Source organism: Ranitomeya imitator, chromosome 7 (assembly GCF_032444005.1).
Source record: "Ranitomeya imitator isolate aRanImi1 chromosome 7, aRanImi1.pri, whole genome shotgun sequence".
NCBI lineage: Eukaryota > Metazoa > Chordata > Amphibia > Anura > Dendrobatidae > Ranitomeya > Ranitomeya imitator.
Genome location: NC_091288.1, coordinates 226,250,751 through 226,273,291, shown reverse-complemented (window position 1 = coordinate 226,273,291; position 22,541 = coordinate 226,250,751). Strand labels below are relative to the sequence as shown.

The 22,541-nt window shown below is 56.7% G+C and overlaps 2 protein-coding genes across 3 annotated transcripts in view; one reads left to right on the top strand and one right to left on the bottom strand.

Moving 5' to 3' along the window:
• The window catches only part of SLC5A2 (solute carrier family 5 member 2), a 66,122-nt gene extending 52,888 nt beyond the window's left edge, over positions 1 to 13,234 (top strand). The window contains exons 7-15 of one of the 2 annotated variants that reach the window (XM_069735265.1): positions 1,070 to 1,150; positions 1,256 to 1,464; positions 1,593 to 1,728; positions 6,827 to 6,934; positions 7,101 to 7,251; positions 7,325 to 7,493; positions 10,835 to 11,050; positions 11,317 to 11,380; positions 13,092 to 13,234. In XM_069735265.1, coding sequence (XP_069591366.1) covers positions 1,070 to 1,150; positions 1,256 to 1,464; positions 1,593 to 1,728; positions 6,827 to 6,934; positions 7,101 to 7,251; positions 7,325 to 7,493; positions 10,835 to 11,050; positions 11,317 to 11,380; positions 13,092 to 13,234 — 1,277 coding nt within the window. Of the gene's footprint in view, positions 1 to 1,069; positions 1,151 to 1,255; positions 1,465 to 1,592; positions 1,729 to 6,826; positions 6,935 to 7,100; positions 7,252 to 7,324; positions 7,494 to 10,834; positions 11,051 to 11,316; positions 11,529 to 13,091 lie in introns of those variants that run through there. The other variant, XM_069735264.1, reaches the window with a different exon arrangement.
• Positions 13,016 to 19,027, bottom strand: RPUSD4 (RNA pseudouridine synthase D4). Its single transcript, XM_069735266.1, has 7 exons — positions 18,823 to 19,027; positions 16,521 to 16,623; positions 15,839 to 16,040; positions 15,630 to 15,723; positions 14,345 to 14,492; positions 13,871 to 13,968; positions 13,016 to 13,787 (listed from the first exon to the last, which is right to left on the bottom strand). The coding sequence occupies exons 1-7, from the start codon at positions 18,907 to 18,909 to the stop codon at positions 13,512 to 13,514; spliced, it is 1,008 nt and encodes a 335-aa protein (XP_069591367.1). The 5' UTR covers positions 18,910 to 19,027; the 3' UTR covers positions 13,016 to 13,511.
• Between the last annotated feature and the right edge of the window lie 3,514 nt (positions 19,028 to 22,541).

The following is a 22,541-nucleotide window of genomic DNA, read 5'->3' as shown; positions in this document are numbered from 1 at the left end:
GATGATCATTGTCCTGCTGAAAGATCCATCCCCTGCGTAACTTCAACTTTGTCACTGATTCATGAACATTATTGTCAAGAATCTGCTGATACTGAGAGGAATCCATGCGTCCCTCAATTTAACAAGATTCCCGGAGCCGGCATTGGCCACACAGCCCCAAAGCATGATGGAACCTGCACCAAATTTTACTGTGGGCAGCAAGTGTTTTTCTTGGAATGCTGTGTTTTTTGGCTGCCGTGCATAACGCCTTTTTGTATGACCAAACCACTCAATCTTGGTTTCATCAGTCCACAGGACCTTCTTCCAAAAAGAAATTGGCTTCTCCAAATGTGCTTTTGCATACCTCAGCCGACTCTGTTTGTGGCATGCTTGCAGAAACAGCTTCTTTCGCATCACTCTCCCATACAGCTTCTCCTTGTGCAAAGTGCGCTGTATAGTTGACCGATGCACAGTGACACCATCTGCAGCAAGTTGATGCTGCCGCTCTCTGGAGGTGGTCTGAGGATTGTCCTTGACTGATCTCACCATTCTTCTTCTCTGCCTTTCTGATGTTTTTCTTGGCCTGCCACTTCTGGCCTTAACAAGAACTGTACCTGTGTTCTTCCATTTCCTTACTATGTCCCTCACAGTGGAAATTGACAGGTTAAATCTCTGAGACAGCTTTTTGTCTCCTTCCCCTGAACAACTATGTTGAATAATCTTTGTTTTCAGATCATTAGACAGTTGTTTTGAGGAGCCTCTCTGTATGTGGTCTCTTATCTTCTCCATGATACAATGGATTTCGGTAGGTGGTCTTAGTGTCTCCTCCTATATATAATGGATCTCTGTAGATAGTCATCTTTCCCCCTAATAAAATGGATCTCTGTTGATGTAGCCCCTTCTCCATGACATAGTGGATTTCTGTCTATGGTCTTCTCCTCCATGATATAATGGATTTCTCTATGTGGTCTAGTCCTTTCTCTACCATTACATAATGGGTTTCTGTCAGTGGTCTCGTCTGTCCTCCTCCATGATATCATATGTAATGTATGAGTCCCACTCATCTTTTGGGGTTTGTGCTTCACCCTAGGAGGTCTGGCTGCACTCATGTACACAGATACCGTTCAGACATTTGTTATCATTGGTGGAGCTTGCGTCCTTTCTGGATTCGGTAAGTGTGGCCTGTCTCTCAGATGAGTACTTCATTGGTTTCCGGTCGCAGTCGCTCTCTGGCGCTCTTTCATAGTTTTCTTTGCTTGTTTCGTTGCCTTTGCAGCTTTTGTGGAGGTTGGGGGTTATTATTCTCTGATGGAGAAATACATGAATGCCACTCCCAGTAATCTGGGTAACGTGTCAGCGGAGTGTGCATCTCCACGGCCCGATGCTCTCCACCTGCTACGTGACGCCTACACTGGGGACTTGCCATGGCCGGCACTGATCCTGGGACTGACCATCGTGTCCACATGGTACTGGTGCAGCGACCAGGTGAGTGCTCCTTCATTCCTCCTTGCAGCCTAGGCCATTTTGCATCATGGGCATACATTTTGGGTGACGTTCCACATAGCCTGTGCTCTATTTGAACCCACGTTTGCCGTACCGCCCTCTTGTTTCAGGTGATTGTTCAGCGCTGCCTGGCTGCCCGCTCTCTGATGGATGTTAAGTTGGGTTGTGTGTTATGCGGATATTTGAAGATCCTTCCCATGTTCCTCATGGTCATGCCTGGGATGATTAGTCGGGTCCTGTATCCAGGTAAGGCTACTTTCACATTTACGGTTTTTTAAATCCGTCACAATGCGTTGTTTTGGGAAAAAAACGCATACTGCGAATTTGCCCGCAGGAAGAGTTTTTTTCCTATAGACTTGTATTGCCGACAGATCGCAACGTATGGCCACATGTTGCGTCCGTCGTGCACTGGATGCATCAGGGTTTGGCGGCCCGTCGTCTCAGAAAAACGTTCAAGGGAACGTTTTTCTGTATGTCGCATCCAGTTTTCCCGTCTGCGCATGCGCGGCAGGAAATGTCTCTCTCTGACTCTTTCCTGCCCGGCAACGCAGACGGAAATGTGAAAGCAAACACTTCCGTCAGTACGTCGCGCTGAGGCTTCGTGACTGCCCCGTACCGACGGAAGCGTGAAAGTAGCCTTAGAGGCGTGCATCATAATATGGTGAGGTGGGTTACACTGTACCCCTCCAACGCCAGCACGTTTTACCTTTATGTATAGTATGAAGGTCACAATCCAAAACTCCATAGTGAACACTCCTGGAGCCAAGTGATGAGGTGTCGGATCAGAGCAGAATGAAGGGAAAATTAGCCACAGAAAAGACACTCAGGCAAATTACTAAACATAACGAGGGCTCAAGTCTGTGACTTCTTTGGTACATCATTCAACATTTAACTTTATGCCCTAATTTGTCATTTTTAGACCATTTTTTTTCACCCAAATTTTCAAACATTTGAAATTCATCATTTTTCATTAAACCATGCCCCATTTATTACTGAGCTACCACTGAGGGGTGCTATGCACATACACACTCTTCTATATACAGGGAGCTCCCCCTAGTGGTGGCTGCAGACAGGATCTTATCATGTATCTCTGTATACAGGGAGCTCCCCCTAGTGGTGGCTGCAGACAGGATCTTATCATGTATCTCTGTATAAAGGGAGCTCCCCCTAGTGGTGGCTGCAGACAGAATCTTATCATGTATCTCTGTATACAGGGAGCTCCCCCTAGTGGTGACTGCAGACAGGATCTTATCATGTATCTCTGTATACAGGGAGCTCCCCCTAGTGGTGACTGCAGACAGGATCTTATCATGTATCTCTGTATACAGGGAGCTCCCACTAGTGGTGACTGCAGACAGGATCTTATCATGTATCTCTGTATACAGGGAGCTCCCCCTAGTGGTGACTGCAGACAGGATCTCATCATGTATCTCTGTATACAGGGAGCTCCCCCTAGTGGTGGCCGCAGACAGGATCTTATCATGTATCTCTGTATACAGGGAGCTCCCCCTAGTGGTGACTGCAGACAGGATCTTATCATGTATATCTGTATACAGGGAGCTCCCCCTAGTGGTGGCTGCAGACAGGATCTTATCTTGTATCTCTGTATACAGGGTGCTCCCCCTAGTGGTGGCTGCAGACAGGATCTTATCTTGTATCTCTGTATACAGGGTGCTCCCCCTAGTGGTGGCTGCAGACAGGATCTTATCATGTATCTCTGTATAAAGGGAGCTCCCCCTAGTGGTGACTGCAGACAGGATCTTATCATGTATCTCTGTATAAAGGGAGCTCCCCCTAGTGGTGACTGCAGACAGGATCTTATCATGTATCTCTGTATACGGGGAGCTCCCCCTAGTGGTGACTGCAGACAGGATCTTATCATGTATCTCTGTATACAGGGAGCTCCCCCTAGTGGTGGCTGCAGACAGGATCTTATCATGTATCTCTGTATACAGGGAGCTCCCCCTAGTGGAGGCTGCAGACAGGATCTTATCATGTATCTCTGTATACAGGGAGCTCCCCCTAGTGGTGACTGCAGACAGGATCTTATCATGTATCTCTGTATACAGGGAGCTCCCCCTAGTAGCGGCTGCAGGCAGGATCTTATCATGTATCTCTGTATACAGGGAGCTCCCCCTAGTGGTGGCTGCAGACAGGATCTTATCATGTATCTCTGTATACAGGGAGCTCCCCCTAGTGGTGGCCGCAGATAGGATCTTATCATGTATCTCTGTATACAGGGAGCTCCCCCTAGTGGTGAATGCAGACAGGATCTTATCATGTATCTCTGTATACAGGGAGCTCCCCCTAGTGGTGAATGCAGACAGGATCTCATCATGTATCTCTGTATACAGGGAGCTCCTCCTAGTGGTGGCTGCAGGCAGGATCTTATCATGTATCTCTGTATACAGGGAGCTCCCCCTAGTGGTGGCTGCAGACAGGATCTTATCATGTATCTCTGTATACAGGGAGCTCCCCCTAGTGGTGGCCGCAGATAGGATCTTATCATGTATCTCTGTATACAGGGAGCTCCCCCTAGTGGTGAATGCAGACAGGATCTTATCATGTATCTCTGTATTCAGGGAGCTCCCAGAGTGGTGGCTGCAGACAGGATCTTATCATGTATCTCTGTATACAGGGAGCTCCCCCTAGTGCTGGCTGCAGACAGAATCTTATCATGTATCTCTGTATACAGGGAGCTCCCCCTAGTGGTGACTGCAGACAGAATCTTATCATGTATCTCTGTATACAGGGAGCTCCCCCTAGTGGTGGCTGCAGACAGGATCTTATCATGTATCTCTGTATACAGGGAGCTCCCCCTAGTGGTGACTGCAGACAGGATCTTATCATGTATCTCTGTATACAGGGAGCTCCCCCTAGTGGTGGCTGCAGACAGGATCTTATCATGTATCTCTGTATACAGGGAGCTCCCCCTAGTGGTGGCTGCAGACAGAATCTTATCATGTATCTCTGTATACAGGGAGCTCCCCCTAGTGGTGGCTGCAGACAGGATCTTATTATGTATCTCTGTATACAGGGAGCTCCCCCTAGTGGTGGCTGCAGACAGGATCTTATCATGTATCTCTGTATACAGGGAGCTCCTCCTAGTGGTGAATGCAGACAGGATCTTATCATGTATCTCTGTATACAGGGAGCTCCCCCTAGTGGTGGCTGCAGACAGGATCTTATCATGTATCTCTGTATACAGGGAGCTCCCCCTAGTGGTGGCTGCAGACAGGATCTTATCATGTATCTCTGTATACAGGGAGCTCCCCCTAGTGGTGGCTGCAGACAGGATCTTATCATGTATCTCTGTATACAGGGAGCTCCCCCTAGTGGTGGCTGCAGACAGGATCTTATCATGTATCTCTGTATACAGGGAGCTCCCCCTAGTGGTGGCTGCAGACAGGATCTTATCATGTATCTCTGTATACAGGGAGCTCCCCCTAGTGGTGGCTGCAGACAGAATCTTATCATGTATCTCTGTATACAGGGAGCTCCCCCTAGTGGTCCAGGCTGCAGACAGGATCTTATTATGTATCTCTGTATACAGGGAGCTCCCCCTAGTGGTGACTGCAGACAGGATCTTATCATGTATCTCTGTATACAGGGAGCTCCCCCTAGTGGTGGCTGCAGACAGGATCTTATGTATCTCTGTATACAGGGAGCTCCCCCTAGTGGTGACTGCAGACAGGATCTTATCATGTGTCTCTGTATACAGGGAGCTCCTCCTAGTGCTGGCTGCAGACAGAATCTTATCATGTATCTCTGTATACAGGGAGCTCCCCCTAGTGGTGGCTGCAGACAGGATCTTATCACGTATCTCTGTATACAGGGAGCTCCCCCTAGTGGTGACTGCAGACAGGATCTTATCATGTATCTCTGTATACAAGAAGCTCCCCCTAGTGGTGACTGCAGGCAGGATCTTATCATGTATCTCTGTATACAGGGAGCTCCCCCTAGTGGTGGCTGTAGACAGGATCTTATCATGTATCTCTGTATACAGGGAGCTCTCCCTAGTGGTGGCTGCAGACAGGATCTTATGTATCTCTGTATACAGGGAGCTCCCCCTAGTGGTGGCTGCAGACAGAATCTTATCATGTATCTCTGTATACAGGGAGCTCCCCCTAGTGGTGGCTGCAGACAGGATCTTATTATGTATCTCTGTATACAGGGAGCTCCCCCTAGTGGTGGCTGCAGACAGGATCTTATCATGTATCTCTGTATACAGGGAGCTCCCCCTAGTGGTGAATGCAGACAGGATCTTATCATGTATCTCTGTATACAGGGAGCTCCCCCTAGTGGTGTCTGCAGACAGGATCTTATCATGTATCTCTGTATACAGGGAGCTCCCCCTAGTGGTGGCTGCAGACAGGATCTTATCATGTATCTCTGTATACAGGGAGCTCCCCCTAGTGGTGAATGCAGACAGGATCTTATCATGTATCTCTGTATACAGGGAGCTCCCCCTAGTGGTGGCTGCAGACAGGATCTTATTATGTATCTCTGTATACAGGGAGCTCCCCCTAGTGGTGGCTGCAGACAGGATCTTATCATGTATCTCTGTATACAGGGAGCTCCCCCTAGTGGTGAATGCAGACAGGATCTTATCATGTATCTCTGTATACAGGGAGCTCCCCCTAGTGGTGTCTGCAGACAGGATCTTATCATGTATCTCTGTATACAGGGAGCTCCTCCTAGTGGTGGCTGCAGACAGGATCTTATCATGTATCTCTGTATACAGGGAGCTCCCCCTAGTGGTGACTGCAGACAGGATCTTATCATGTATCTCTGTATACAGGGAGCTCCCCCTAGTGGTGACTGCAGACAGGATCTTATCATGTATCTCTGTATACAGGGAGCTCCCCCTAGTGGTGACTGCAGACAGGATCTTATCATGTATCTCTGTATACAGGGAGCTCCCCCTAGTGGTGACTGCAGGCAGGATCTTATCATGTATCTCTGTATACAGGGAGCTCCCCCTAGTGGTGGCTGTAGACAGGATCTTATCATGTATCTCTGTATACAGGGAGCTCCCCCTAGTGGTGACTGCAGACAGGATCTTATCATGTATCTCTGTATACAGGGAGCTCCCCCTAGTGGTGGCTGTAGACAGGATCTTATCATGTATCTCTGTATACAGGGAGCTCCCCCTAGTGGTGACTGCAGACAGGATCTTATCATGTATCTCTGTATACAGGGAGCTCCCCCTAGTGGTGGCTGCAGACAGACATCTCCTAACCATGATATAAATTACACAGCTGAATTCTAATTACATTTGTGGATAACTGTGATCCCTCCATGCAGTTCTTGTCCTTACCCACCATATGTTTGGGTGTTTCAGATGACGTTGCCTGCATTGTGCCTTCTGAATGCCGGAGGATCTGTGGTGCAGAGATTGGTTGTACAAATATTGCTTATCCAAAGCTGGTTGTACAGCTGATGCCGAGAGGTAGGTACATAATCGCTTTTCTTTCACGAGATCCATGAATTTGCCATAAAATTGACATTTCACTAAACCTGCCATCCCGCCCCACAAAGTAGCGATGAATCCCCAGCCACGTCCTTCCATGTGCTCCCCTTCCTCTCGCGCTGACACTCTCCATTCTGCCGCTCAGGGCTCCGGGGACTGATGCTTGCCGTGATGCTGGCTGCTCTCATGAGCAGTCTCGCCTCCATCTTTAACAGCAGTGGCACCCTGTTCACAATGGACGTCTGGAGGAAGCTAAGGCCGCAGGCTGCAGAAACAGAGCTGCTTCTGGTGGGGAGGTATGGGCCGCCATCCGTCAGTGTGGCAGGGGAATATGGGTGGTCAGTGTCACCTCTATGGCTTCTCTCTCAGGGTGTGGACCGTCTGCCTTGTGGCTTTCAGCATTGCATGGATCCCCGTCGTCCAAGCCGCACAAGGAGGACAGTTGTTTGATTACATACAGTCCGTTGCGAGCTTCCTTGCGCCGCCAATCGCTGCTGTCTTCTTCTTGGCGCTGTTTGTGAAAAGAGTCAATGAACCAGTAAGCTGATGTCTTGTTAGAGAAAATAACAACTCCATGATCCTCCTGCTCAGCGCTCCACTATATCTGACGCCCCCGTACACCCCTATACTTCATTCCTCCCATACGTCAAATTGGGGACCCCCAGAAAATGAGCAAAGGTTATGCTGATAACTGCGGGCTGATATTAATAGGTTGGGAATGGCCACAATATTGGCCCATGTGCAGCCTAATGAGACAGCCCTCAGCCACCCCAGAACAGGTGCATCCATTGGGGGTAATGGTTCTCGGGTCATTTATGGGGTTGTCATTACTAACCCCATAGACAAAAGAAACAAACACAGCGACAAGTCGTTTGTTGGGGAGAGATTTTTACAAATAATTATATATATATATATATAAAAAAAAATCCACAAGGGTTTGCCACAATTCAAATGGAGATCCCACGACAATCACCGTCTTCTTTGTCCAGAGAACGCAGCTCCATAGACTGCTGCAGGAGCCATTGTCGGGTCTGACAGTGTAGTCTGCGAGAACTGAAGGCTGTGAACTGCGGTCAGTAAGGTTACCTCAGTTCACTGCAGCCGGTTCTGAGAGCAGGGCGAGTGCCGGAGAGATGAGGGGTCACATCACCGCTCGTGAGAATCAGCCGCTGTGAATTGAACTGAGGCCCAATAAGTACCGTAACCAGAGTTCACAGCCACCGGGTCTCCTGGCAGCCGTGAGGCCCGGAAACCTCAAGGGACCCTTTAATATTACTGGAGTTAACAGCCTCCAGGCGTTCCAGAAACTGGGAACTCCAGTAAAAGTCTTCCTTAAGGTTCTCAGGCCTCACAGCTGCGGGGAGACCCAGGTGGATGGGAACTCGGGTAAGCTGACGGTGTGAACTGAGGTGACATCCGTAAGGTTACCTCAGTTCACAGCGGCCGCCGGTTCTCACGAGGGCAGCGTGAGTGCTGGACTGATGAGTGGTTAAATCACCGCTCGTCATCAGTCCAGCACTCACGCTGCCCTCATGAGAACCGCCTGCTGTGAACTGAGGTAACCTTACTGACGGCCGTTGTGAACTGAGGTGACCTTACTGACTGCCGCTGTGAACTGAGGTGACCTTACTGACGGCCGCTGTGAACTGAGGTGACCTTACTGACGGCCGCTGTGAACTGAGGTGACCTTACTGACGGCCGCTGTGAACTGAGGTGACCTTACTGACGGCCGCTGTGAACTGAGGTGACCTTACTGACGGCCGCTGTGAACTGAGGTGACCTTACTGACGGCCGCTGTGAACTGAGGTGACCTTACTGACGGCCGCTGTGAACTGAGTTGACCTTACTGACGGCCGCTGTGAACTGAGGTGACCTTACTGACGGCCGCTGTGAACTGAGGTGACCTTACTGACGGCCGCTGTGAACTGAGGTGACCTTAAAGACGGCCGCTGTGAACTGAGGTGACCTTACTGACGGCCGCTGTGAACTGAGGTGACCTTACTGACGGCCGCTGTGAACTGAGGTGACCTTACTGACGGCCGCTGTGAACTGAGGTGACCTTACTGACGGCCGCTGTGAACTGAGGTGACCTTACTGACGGCCGCTGTGAACTGAGGTGACCTTACTGACGGCCGCTGTGAACTGAGGTGACAAGTCTTTCAGGGTACAGAGACCGACCCGGCAGTGGCTGCTGAACCAGTCTATGGAGCTGCGTTCTCACAGCGGAGCTCCATACACTGGACTTGGAACAGGGGGATTGTCGTGGGACCTCCATTTGGATGGTGGAAGACATCCAAGGATTATTTTTTTGGTAATACATGGGTAAAATGCGGAACTTGTAGGGGAATTATCTTTACAAATAAAGAACTTTCTGTTTATTTGTTTTGACTACTGGGTTAGTAATGGGGGTGTCTGACAGCCGCCTCTCCATTACAAACACCCGGGCTTGATGGCAGGGGACATTAAACAGCAGACATCAACTAGAAAAACCATTACCCCGATTGCCGCTGCACTAGTACAAGTGGGAAGGGCCGAGGCTAAGCGCCAGAATTGGAGCATCTATTGGATGCGCCATTTCTGGGGTGGCTGAGGGATGGTCTTGTTAGGCTGGGAAAGGGCCAATATCCAACACCCTTCCTAGCCTATTAATATCAGCATACAACTGTCTGCTTTGCCTTAGCTGGATACTAACAATATGGAGGACCCCATGTCATTTTTGTTTGGGTCCCCCCATTTTATCTAACCAGCAAAGGCAAAGAAGACAGCAGCGAGCTGATATCAATAAGCTGAGAAGGTCCATGGCTGTAAATAATAATCTTTATTTTTATATAGCGCTAACATATTCCGCAGCGCTTTACATTTTGCACACATTATCATCGCTGTCCCCGTTGGGGCTCACAATCTAAATTCCCTATCAGTATGTCTTTGGAATGTGGGAGGAAACCGGAGAACCCGGAGGAAACCCACGCAAACACGGAGAGAACATACAAACTCTTTGCAGATGTTGTCCTGGGTGAGGTTTGAACCCAGGACCCCAGCGCTGCAAGGCTGCCGTGCTATCTACTTGACCCCTTCCCAGCATAATAAGACCAGCTCACAGATCTCTGCTTCCCGTTGGATGGTAATAAACATTGGGGGGAACCCATTTCACTTTTTTTCATTTATTAACAAGTACAGTCTAATACATATGCAAATTTAAGTTGTTTTCACATCCACATTTATTTGCACGGCAATTGTCCTCCTCTTACCACCATCTTGCTTCCTTTTGCAGCCCCCTAACCCATGCTATGACCATTGTACAGCCATTTTACAGCACCAACGTTCAGGTCCCCATTGACTTATAGGGGTATCGGGTCCAGCATCAAGTTCTAGTACCCGAATCAAACTTTTTCTCAAGTTCGACCAAACCTGAACTTCCATGGATCTGCTCCTTTCTAATCACTACCCATCCCCCACTGTACATCACCTGTCTCCTGGCAGGGGGTCTCTGCATAAGCTTTAGGACATCATGTAGCATCACATCTGGGGGTCTCAGCCTAAACTTATATTGATGCTACACAATACCATAAGCCTTATCCAATCATGTAGCATTACTTCTGAGGGTCTCAGGATAAGGTTTAGTGTATATTGTAACACATCTTGGTGTCTCTGGATAATGTTTAGGGTATCGTGTAGCATCACATCTGGGGGTCTCTGGGCGAGTTTAGGGTATCACTAGTTCCTGCTGCATTATTTAAGGGGAGTCTTACTGTTGGTTTACACTGGCTCTCAGCATGCACTTCTTCTACCATTTCTGGTAATGGGGGTCTTAATGGCCTCGTTTTGCTGATTTTGGACAGATTGTTCCCCCTCTCATCCATATGCTGTTTCTCTTCACAGGGGGCTTTTTGGGGTCTGATCGGGGGCCTCATTCTGGGTCTCTGCCGTATGGTGCCAGAATTCATCTATGGTTCTGGAAGCTGCTTCTCCCCGAGCTCGTGCCCGGCGCTGATCTGTGGCGTGCATTACCTCTACTTCGCCATAATCCTCTTTTTTTGTACCGCTCTCATTATTGTGGCTGTATCTTACTGCACGCCTCCTATCCCCGAGTCACAGGTGAGTACCTCCACGTCGAGGGCTGCTGGAGGAACTTGGACACATTCCCTGGAAGCAGGTATAAGGGTCCACGCATGCAGCTCTGCCGCCATCATGGTACCCTGGCTTCAGCACTATTTAACATAGCCCATGTGTTGGTTGAGGTTCCACCACCTTCTGTGGCGTGGTACAGCGTACAAAAGGAGTTGGGGATGCACGTTCTCACAGCGTACAACAGGGTGTGTGTGTGTGTGTCACATGCGCTCACGTGGCCTGTCTCTTCACAGCTTCATCGCTTGGTTTTCAGCCTCCGTCACAGTCAGGATTCGCAGGAGGACGCAGGAATTTCAGGTGAGGGATAATCCTGGGCTGTTAGTTACATGGAGAAGGAACATGGCAGCCATTCAGCACCGCACTCTGTATTGTTAGACAGGGCAATGCACAGTCAGGAAAGTCCCGAGGAGCCGCCTGGTGAGGAAATCTAGATGAATAGACGGCATCCAATCATGGCAGAAGAAAATGCAAAGCTTCTTTATTCTGCCATGAAGAGCAACGTTTCCACCTACCATAACAAAATGGTGGAAGAGGCCATGTGTAATGATCATAGATCAATAGTGAGGCACCAAAGCTCCAGCCCTCGTCATCCCCGCAAACAACTCTACCCAGAGAATCCGCAAAATATGCAGAAATCCACGTGAAAGGTCCACACAAGAGCACACACTATTCAATAACACGCTTATATACATGATAAACTCTCGGAGGAGGAAAAAGGGGTCGGTCACCATCCACCAATCATATAAAAGCATGGCCAGTCAGGAGAGGCTCATCGGTCATATCCTCCAATCCGTCCCCCCTCTCCTGGGCGCCCCTACACCATCGATGACGGCCCTAATCTGTCCCCCCTCTCCTGGGCGCCCCTACACCATCGATGACGGCCCTAATCTGTCCCCCCTCTCCTGGGCGCCCCTACACCATCGATGACGGCCCTAATCTGTCCCCCCTCTCCTGGGCGCCCCTACACCATCGATGACGGCCCTAATCTGTCCCCCCTCTCCTGGGCGCCCCTACACCATCGATGACGGCCCTAATCTGTCCCCCCTCTCCTGGGCGCCCCTACACCATCGATGACGGCCCTAATCTGTCCCCCCTCTCCTGGGCGCCCCTACACCATCGATGACGGCCCTAATCTGTCCCCCCTCTCCTGGGCGCCCCTACACCATCGATGACGGCCCTAATCTGTCCCCCCTCTCCTGGGCGCCCCTACACCATCGATGACGGCCCTAATCTGTCCCCCCTCTCCTGGGCGCCCCTACACCATCGATGACGGCCCTAATCTGTCCCCCCCCACCCCAGTGGTGCTGCTGTTTCACCGCTGCAATTTTTTTTCATTTATACAGTGATTATAAAACCAAGCAGCCAAACAATTCAGTGGTCACTAGAGATCCCTCCGTTCTCGGCGGTCACTAGAGATCCCTCCGTTCTCGGCGGTCACTAGAGATCCCTCCGTTCTCGGCGGTCACTAGAGATCCCTCCGTTCTCGGCGGTCACTAGAGATCCCTCCGTTCTCGGCGGTCACTAGAGATCCCTCCGTTCTCGGCGGTCACTAGAGATCCCTCCGTTCTCGGCGGTCACTAGAGATCCCTCCGTTCTCGGCGGTCACTAGAGATCCCTCCGTTCTCGGCGGTCACTAGAGATCCGACCGTAAATCCCAAACCATTGAACTTATCGCCAAATGTGGGAGTTACATCGCCACAGCGGGAACTTCTCATCCTCTCACCGACGATGCCAGCGCAGTCATGGAAGCCTACAGGGCAAACATGGCGCCGTCGGCAGCATCTCAGAGGCTGCTAGCACCATGGTGCGGCAAGGACGCAGTGACCATTACACCTCCTCGTACTAATCTGCAGAAATACTCTGTGCTGCTGCACAAGCTCACCCCTCCCTGTGAGCCGGTCTGTACCCCACATTGACGAGCACCCGGACAGATTTTTGCAAACACAGAACGAAGTTTTATTTCCGATCAGATGCAGCAGAACAGTGACCTTCTCTCTCTCCCGCACAGGACGCCATGATCCCACTGCACAGGACAAGGCTTTGTCTGCACCGCCCAACATCCGGGAGAAGCCCAGCCACGGCCGGCTGGTGAACGCCAACGCCATGCTCATGATGAGCTGCGCCATCTTCCTTTGGGCTTATTATGCCTGAGGCATCTGTAACAATAAAGGCTTCTCCTCCTGCGCCGGGGTCTACGTGTCCTCCTGCGCCGGGTCTACGTGTCCTCCTGCGCCGGGGTCTACGTGTCCTCCTGGGCCGGGGTCTACGTGTCCTCCTGGGCCGGGGTCTACGTGTCCTCCTGGGCCGGGTCTACGTGTCCTCCTGGGCCGGGTCTACGTGTCCTCCTGCGCCGGGGTCTACGTGTCCTCCTGCGCCGGGTCTACGTGTCCTCCTGCGCCGGGGTCTACGTGTCCTCCTGGGCCGGGGTCTACGTGTCCTCCTGGGCCGGGTCTACGTGTCCTCCTGGGCCGGGGTCTACGTGTCCTCCTGGGCCGGGGTCCTCACTACTTTGTAGGACAGAGGCCGGGAGCTGCAGTTTCCGTAGGGTCCTCAGGAAGTGTTTAGGGGGAGGACATCGCAGAATAACAGGGTCACGCCCGGCTGACAGCGGCAGTGTGATCTGAGCAGCATGAAGATGGAGCAGAAGGGAGCGCGTCTGCGGCGGCGTCAGTGCGAGCGCGCGGAGCAGGGGCTGCGGCAGCTTCTGCAAGAAGCAGTGAGTGTTAGTGACATCCATGACTCAGCCCAACAGCACACGCGTACATACGCCCTGGAAGCGGCCATTACCTGCGGGGCCAGGCGGCCCCAGTGCGAATACTTGTGGTCTCCAAGAACAGGACAGTTCAATGCGAGTGCCAGATGAGCGCGCAACTGATGCCTCACGCCTAGAGACAGACAGAGCTTGTGAGAGACAGCTGCACAGGATATTAGACCGCACCGACAACAAAGATGGCCGCCACGTGTATCCGCAAGGGAGCGAGCGCCACGTAACATTACTGGACCGTCTGTGCGAGAGTGCGGATGCTGGGCGTCCCCTCCCTGTCCAAATGTGTGCGGGTGCTGGGTGCTGGGTGCTCCCCCCCCCCCCCCCCCCCCCCAGTCTGGACGTGTGCTGGGTGTTCCCCTCCCCCCCCCCCCGTCCAAATGTGTGCGGGTGCTGGGTGTTCCCCTCTCCCCCCCCCGTCCAAATGTGTGCGGGTGCTGGGTGTCCACCACAGGCTGTATGTGTGAGGAGCGGTGTTGGTCCCCCCCAGTCTGTACCTGTCAACGGCCGCAGTTCGAGTAGTGAAGCCCCCGATGACGTTCCCAGAGTCCTGTATTGTGTCACTGCCTCATGAGCAGAACCGCTGACACGAGAGCGAAGCACAGAACCGTCTGACGAGACCCGGAACCTCGGACACAGAGACATCTGAGAGGACAGAAAGAGATAAGAGACTGGGGGGGGGAGGGCGAGACGCGGAGGAGGGGGGGAGGGCGAGACGCGGAGGAGGGGGGGAGGGCGAGACGCGGAGGAGGGCGAGACACGGAGGAGGGGGGAGGGCGAGACGCGGAGGAGGGGGGAGGGCGAGACGCGGAGGAGGGAGGAGGGCGAGACGCGGAGGAGGGAGGAGGGCGAGACGCGGAGGAGGGGGGAGGGCGAGACGCGGAGGAGGGGGGAGACGCGGGCGAGACGCGGAGGAGGGGGGAGACGCGGAGGAGGGGGGCGGGCGAGACGCGGAGGAGGGGGGGAGGGCGAGACGCGGAGGAGGGGGGAGACGCGGGGGAGACGCAGAGGAGGGGGGAGACGCGGGGGAGACGCGGAGGAGGGGGGAGACGCGGAGGAGGGGGGAGACGCGGGGGAGACGCGGAGGAGGGGGGAGGGCGAGACGCGGGGGAGGGGGGGAGGGCGAGACGCGGAGGAGGGGGGAGGGCGAGACGCGGAGGAGGGGGGAGGGCGAGACGCGGAGGAGGGGGGAGGGCGAGACGCGGAGGAGGGGGGGAGGGCGAGACGCGGAGGAGGGGGGCGGGCGAGACGCGGAGGAGGGGGGAGGGCGAGACGCGGAGGAGGGGGGAGACGCGGGGGAGACGCGGAGGAGGGGGGAGACGCGGGGACGCGGAGGAGGGGGGAGACGCGGGGGAGACGCGGAGGAGGGGGGAGACGCGGAGGAGGGGGGAGACGCGGGGGAGACGCGGAGGAGGGGGGGAGGGCGAGACGCGGAGGAGGGCGAGACGCGGGGGAGGGGGGAGGGCGAGACGCGGAGGAGGGGGGAGGGCGAGACGCGGAGGAGGGGGGAGGGCGAGACGCGGAGGAGGGGGGAGGGCGAGACGCGGAGGAGGGGGGAGGGCGAGACGCGGAGGAGGGGGGAGGGCGAGACGCGGAGGAGGGGGGAGGGCGAGGACGCGGAGGAGGGGGAGGGCGAGACGCGGAGGAGGGGGAAGAGCGAGACGCGGAGGAGGGGGGGAGGACGAGACGCAAAGGAGGGGGGAGGGCGAGACGCGAAGGAGGGGGGAGGACGAGACGCGGAGGAGGGGGGAGGACGAGACGCGAAGGAGGGCGGAGGCACACCTTGTAATGTCTCTGGGGTCCGGGCGTCTCCCGCTCAATGATAGGAATATCCACAATCCCCTCCTGTGGGGCAGGGACCCCCAGACACACGGCCCTGAAATACAACAAAGTCTGTGGTCAGCAGTGATGATCCGGGGTCGGGCTGACACCCCTCACACGTGTACATGAGCTGGTTGTTAGCGGTAGATGAGGGTGGTCTCAGTTCTCACCAGTACACCCTGTGGATCCTGTGCTCCCGCATCAGGCTCTGCACTCGCTCCGCAGCCTCCGCACTGCGCGCCAGAATCATCGCCCCAGTGGTGTCCTTGTCCAGACGATGGCAGAGCCGCAGCGGCTCCGCTCCTCTCCCAAACAGCTTCTGGGCCAGAGCCGGGAGCAGCGAGGAGACGCTCTGGTGTACGGAGGGGCCGCCTGTTGGGGACAGAGGGTCATTGAGGGGTCAGTGTGCAGCCGGAGTGCGGAGCCCCCAATACTCACCATGTGCAGCCCCCAATACTCACCGTCTGCAGCCCCCAACACTCACCGTGTGCAGCCACAGAGTGGAGCCCCCAATACTCACCGTGTGCAGCCGGAGTGTGGAGCCCCCAATACTCACCGTGTGCAGCCCCCAACACTCACCGTCTGCAGCCACAGAGTGGAGCCCCCAATACTCACCGTGTGCAGCCGGAGTGTGGAGCCCCCAATACTCACCGTGTGCAGCCCCCAACACTCACCGTCTGCAGCCACAGAGTGGAGCCCCCAATACTCACCGTGTGCAGCCCCCCAACACTCACCGTCTGCAGCCCCCAACACTCACCGTCTGCAGCCCCCAACACTCACCGTGTGCAGCCGCAGAGTGGAGCCCCCAATACTCACAGTGTGCAGCCGGAGTGTGGAGCCCCCAATACTCACCGTGTGCATTGAATCCATGGGGCTTGTTGATAAGTACGAGATCAGGGTCCGACCGCACGACCCAACTGCGGAGCTGGTGCAGAGAAACGAGAGGGGGCGGAGCCTGGGGACAGAAGAACATGTGACATTTTCTACATAACTCCTCCCACAGTAAGAACACCCGCATACAAAACCCTCCCCCAAAGAACCCGGAACACCCCGAATAACCCACACCCCATACAGCATAACCTCCATGTAACACCCCTGTACAGCCGGGACACCTGTGCAACATAGTACAGCCGGGACTCCTCCGTGTAACACCCCCGTACAGCCGGGACTCCTCCTCGCAACACCCCCCCCCCCCCCGTACAGCCGGGACTCCTCTGTGTAACCCCCCCGTACAGCCGGGACTCCTCCGTGTAACCCCCCCGTACAGCCGGGACTCCTCCTTGTAACACCCCCCCCCCCCCCCCGTACAGCCGGGACTCCTCCGTGTAACACCCCTGTACAGCCGGGACACCTGTGCAACATAGTACAGCCGGGACTCCTCCTCGCAACACCCCCCCCCGTACAGCCGGGACTCCTCTGTGTAACCCCCCCGTACAGCCGGGACTCCTCCGTGTAACCCCCCCGTACAGCCGGGACTCCTCCGTGTAACACCCCCCGTACAGCCGGGACTCCTCCTCGCAACACCCCCCCCCCGTACAGCCGGGACTCCTCCGTGTAACCCCCCCGTACAGCCGGGACTCCTCCGTGTGACACCCCCCCCCCCCCGTACAGCCGGGACTCCTCCGTGTAACACCCCCGTACAGCCGGGACTCCTCCGTGTAACACCCCCCCGTACAGCCGGGACTCCTCCGTGTAACCCCCCCCCCCGTACAGCCGGGAATCCTCCGTGTAACCCCCCCCCCCCCCGTACAGCCGGGAATCCTCCGTGTAACCCCCCCCCCCGTACAGCCGGGACTCCTCCGTGTAACACCCCCCCCCCCCCGTACAGCCGGGACTCCTCCGTGTAACACCCCCCCCCCCCCCGTACAGCCGGGACTCCTCCGTGTAACCCCCCCCCCCCCCCCCCGTACAGCCGGGACTCCTCCGTGTAACACCCCCGTACAGCCGGGACTCCTCCTCGCAACACCCCCCCCCCCGTACAGCCGGGACTCCTCCGTGTAACACCCCCGTACAGCCGGGACTCCTCCTCGCAACACCCCCCCCCCCCGTACAGCCGGGACTCCTCTGTGTAACCCCCCCGTACAGCCGGGACTCCTCCGTGTAACCCCCCCGTACAGCCGGGACTCCTCCTTGTAACACCCCCCCCCCCCCCGTACAGCCGGGACTCCTCCGTGTAACACCCCTGTACAGCCGGGACACCTGTGCAACATAGTACAGCCGGGACTCCTCCTCGCAACACCCCCCCCCGTACAGCCGGGACTCCTCTGTGTAACCCCCCCGTACAGCCGGGACTCCTCCGTGTAACCCCCCCGTACAGCCAGGACTCCTCCGTGTAACCCCCCCGTACAGCCGGGACTCCTCCTTGTAACACACACACCCCCCCCGTACAGCCGGGACTCCTCCTCGCAACACCCCCCCCCCCCCCCCCCCGTACAGCCGGGACTCCTCCTCGCAACACCCCCCCCCCCCCCCCCCCGTACAGCCGGGACTCCTCCGTGTAACCCCCCCGTACAGCCGGGACTCCTCCGTGTAACACCCCCGTACAGCCGGGACTCCTCCGTGTAACACCCCCGTACAGCCGGGACTCCTCCGTGTAACACCCCCCCGTACAGCCGGGACTCCTCCGTGTAACCCCCCCCCCCCCCGTACAGCCGGGACTCCTCCGTGTAACCCCCCCCCCCCGTACAGCCGGGACTCCTCCGTGTAACCCCCCCCCCCCGTACAGCCGGGACTCCTCCGTGTAACCCCCCCCCCCCCGTACAGCCGGGAATCCTCCGTGTAACCCCCCCCCCCGTACAGCCGGGACTCCTCCGTGTAACCCCCCCCCCCCCCCGTACAGCCGGGACTCCTCCGTGTAACACCCCCCCCCCCCGTACAGCCGGGACTCCTCCGTGTAACACCCCCCCCCCCCCCGTACAGCCGGGACTCCTCCGTGTAACCCCCCCCCCCCCCCGTACAGCCGGGACTCCTCCGTGTAACACCCCCCCCCCCCGTACAGCCGGGACTCCTCCGTGTAACACCCCCCCCCCCCGTACAGCCGGGACCCCTCCGTGTAACACCCCCCCCCCCCCCGTACAGCCGGGGCTTCTCCGTGTAACCCCCCATAACATAGTTAGACGTGTGCAGGAACTGCTGAGCGTTGTAGTTCCCTCACCTCTTGCCTGGCCGCCCTCAGCTTCTCTGCCCGGACACGTTCCGCCAACAGCCGCGCCGCCCGCACTGCACCGCCGGGAGCCGCCATCTCTGCTGCACGGACAAGGTCATGTGACCGAACACCTCCGGAGCCAAAGAAGGGGGAAGTCACGTGTCCTCAGGAAACAATCACCGACGGCGCCATCTTTACTGCTGGAGAGGACCGGAGTCCGGAGGGAGGAGCCAGGCACAGAATAGGGCGCAGAAAAGGCGGAGACAGACAGAACCCCTCCCCCCCAGCATTACCGAGACCACCGGATGCAGTGAACCCCCCCCCCCAGCATTACCGAGACCACCGAATGCAGTGAATCCCCTCCCCCCCCAGCATTACCGAGACCACCGGATGCAGTGAATCCCCCCCCCCAGCATTACCGAGGCCACCGGATGCAGTGAATCCCCCCCCCCAGCATTACCGAGACCACCGGATGCAGTGAATCCCCCCCCCCAGCATTACCGAGGCCACCGGATGCAGTGAATCCCATCCCCCCCAGCATTACCGAGACCACCGGATGCAGTGAATCCCCCTCCCCCCAGCATTACCGAGACCACCGGATGCAGTGAATCCCCTCCCCCAGCATTACCGAGACCACCGGATGCAGTGAATCCCATCCCCCCCAGCATTACCGAGACCACCGGATGCAGTGAATCCCCCTCCCCCCAGCATTACCGAGGCCACCGGATGCAGTGAATCCCCTCCCCCAGCATTACCGAGACCACCGGATGCAGTGAATCCCATCCCCCCCAGCATTACCGAGACCACCGGATGCAGTGAATCCCCCCCCCCCCCAGCATTACCGAGACCACCGGATGCAGTGAATCCCCTCCCCCAGCATTACCGAGACCACCGGATGCAGTGAATCCCATCCCCCCCAGCATTACCGAGACCACCGGATGCAGTGAATCCCCCTCCCCCCAGCATTACCGAGGCCACCGGATGCAGTGAATCCCCTCCCCCAGCATTACCGAGACCACCGGATGCAGTGAATCCCATCCCCCCCCAGCATTACCGAGACCACCGGATGCAGTGAATCCCCCCCCCCCCAGCATTACCGAGACCACCGGATGCAGTGAATCCCCTCCCCCCAGCATTACCGAGACCACCGGATGCAGTGAACCCCCCCCCAGCATTACCGAGACCACCGGATGCAGTGAATCCCCTCCCCCCAGCATTACCGAGGCCACCGGATGCAGTGAATCCCCCCCCCAGCATTACCGAGGCCACCGGATGCAGTGAATCCCCCCCCCCCCAGCATTACCGAGACCACCGGATGCAGTGAATCCCCTCCCCCCAGCATTACCGAGACCACCGGATGCAGTGAACCCCCCCCAGCATTACCGAGACCACCGGATGCAGTGAATCCCCTCCCCCCAGCATTACCGAGGCCACCGGATGCAGTGAATCCCCCCCCCAGCATTACCGAGGCCACCGGATGCAGTGAATCCCATCCCCCCCAGCATTACCGAGACCACCGGATGCAGTGAATCCCCCCCCCCAGCATTACCGAGGCCACCGGATGCAGTGAATCCCATCCCCCCCAGCATTACCGAGACCACCGGATGCAGTGAATCCCCCTCCCCCCAGCATTACCGAGGCCACCGGATGCAGTGAATCCCCTCCCCCCCAGCATTACCGAGACCACCGGATGCAGTGAATCCCCTCCCCCAGCATTACCGAGACCACCGGATGCAGTGAATCCCATCCCCCCCAGCATTACCGAGACCACCGGATGCAGTGAATCCCCCTCCCCCCAGCATTACCGAGGCCACCGGATGCAGTGAATCCCCTCCCCCAGCATTACCGAGACCACCGGATGCAGTGAATCCCATCCCCCCCAGCATTACCGAGACCACCGGATGCAGTGAATCCCCCCCCCCCCCCAGCATTACCGAGACCACCGGATGCAGTGAATCCCCTCCCCCAGCATTACCGAGACCACCGGATGCAGTGAATCCCATCCCCCCCAGCATTACCGAGACCACCGGATGCAGTGAATCCCCCTCCCCCCAGCATTACCGAGGCCACCGGATGCAGTGAATCCCCTCCCCCAGCATTACCGAGACCACCGGATGCAGTGAATCCCATCCCCCCCAGCATTACCGAGACCACCGGATGCAGTGAATCCCCCCCCCCCCCCCCCAGCATTACCGAGACCACCGGATGCAGTGAATCCCCTCCCCCCAGCATTACCGAGACCACCGGATGCAGTGAATCCCTCCCCCCCCCCCAGCATTACCGAGGCCACCGGATGCAGTGAATCCCCCTCCCCCCAGCATTACCGAGGCCACCGGATGCAGTGAATCCCCCTCCCCCCAGCATTACCGAGGCCACCGGATGCAGTGAATCCCCTCCCCCCCAGCATTACCGAGGCCACTGGATGCAGTGAATCCCATCCCCCCCAGCATTACCGAGACCACCGGATGCAGTGAATCCCCCCCGCCCCCCCCAGCATTACCGAGACCACCGGATGCAGTGAATCCCCCCGCCCCCCCCAGCATTACCGAGACCACCGGATGCAGTGAATCCCCCCGCCCCCCCCCCCAGCATTACCGAGACCACCGGATGCAGTGAATCCCCTCCCCCCCCCCCCAGCATTACCGAGACCACCGGATGCAGTGAAACCCCCCCCCCCCCCCAGCATTACCGAGACCACCGAATGCAGTGAATCCCCTCCCCCCCCAGCATTACCGAGACCACCGGATGCAGTGAAACCCCCCCAGCATTACCGAGACCACCGGATGCAGTGAATCCCCTCCCCCCAGCATTACCGAGACCACCGGATGCAGTGAATCCCCTCCCCCCAGCATTACCGAGACCACCGGATGCAGTGAATCCCCTCCCCCCAGCATTACCGAGACCACCGGATGCAGTGAATCCCATCCCCCCCAGCATTACCGAGACCACCGGATGCAGTGAATCCCCCCCCCCCCAGCATTACCGAGACCACCGGATGCAGTGAATCCCCTCCCCCCAGCATTACCGAGACCACCGGATGCAGTGAATCCCCCCCCCCCATTACCAAGGCCACCGGATGCAGTGAATCCCCTCCCCCCCAGCATTACCGAGACCACCGGATGCAGTGAATCCCCTCCCCCCAGCATTACCGAGGCCACCGGATGCAGTGAATCCCATCCCCCCCAGCATTACCGAGACCACCGGATGCAGTGAATCCCCCCCCCCCCCCCGCATTACCGAGACCACCGGATGCAGTGAATCCCCCCCCCCCCCAGCATTACCAAGGCCACCGGATGCAGTGAATCCCCCCCCCCCCCCCAGCATTACCGAGGCCACCGGATGCAGTGAATCCCCCTCTCCCCAGCATTACAGAGACTACCGGATGCAGTGAATCCCCCTCCCCCCCAGCATTACCGAGGCCACCGGATGCAGTGAATCCCCTCCCCCCCAGCATTACCGAGGCCACTGGATGCAGTGAATCCCATCCCCCCCAGCTTTACCAAGGCCACCGGATGCAGTGAATCCCCCTCCCCCCCAGCATTACCGAGGCCACTGGATGCAGTGAATCCCATCCCCCCCAGCATTACCGAGACCACCAGATGCAGTGAATCCCCTCCCCCCAGCATTACCGAGGCCACTGGATGCAGTGAATCCCCCTCCCCCCCAGCATTACCGAGGCCACCGGATGCAGTGAATCCCATCCCCCCCAGCATTACCGAGACCACCGG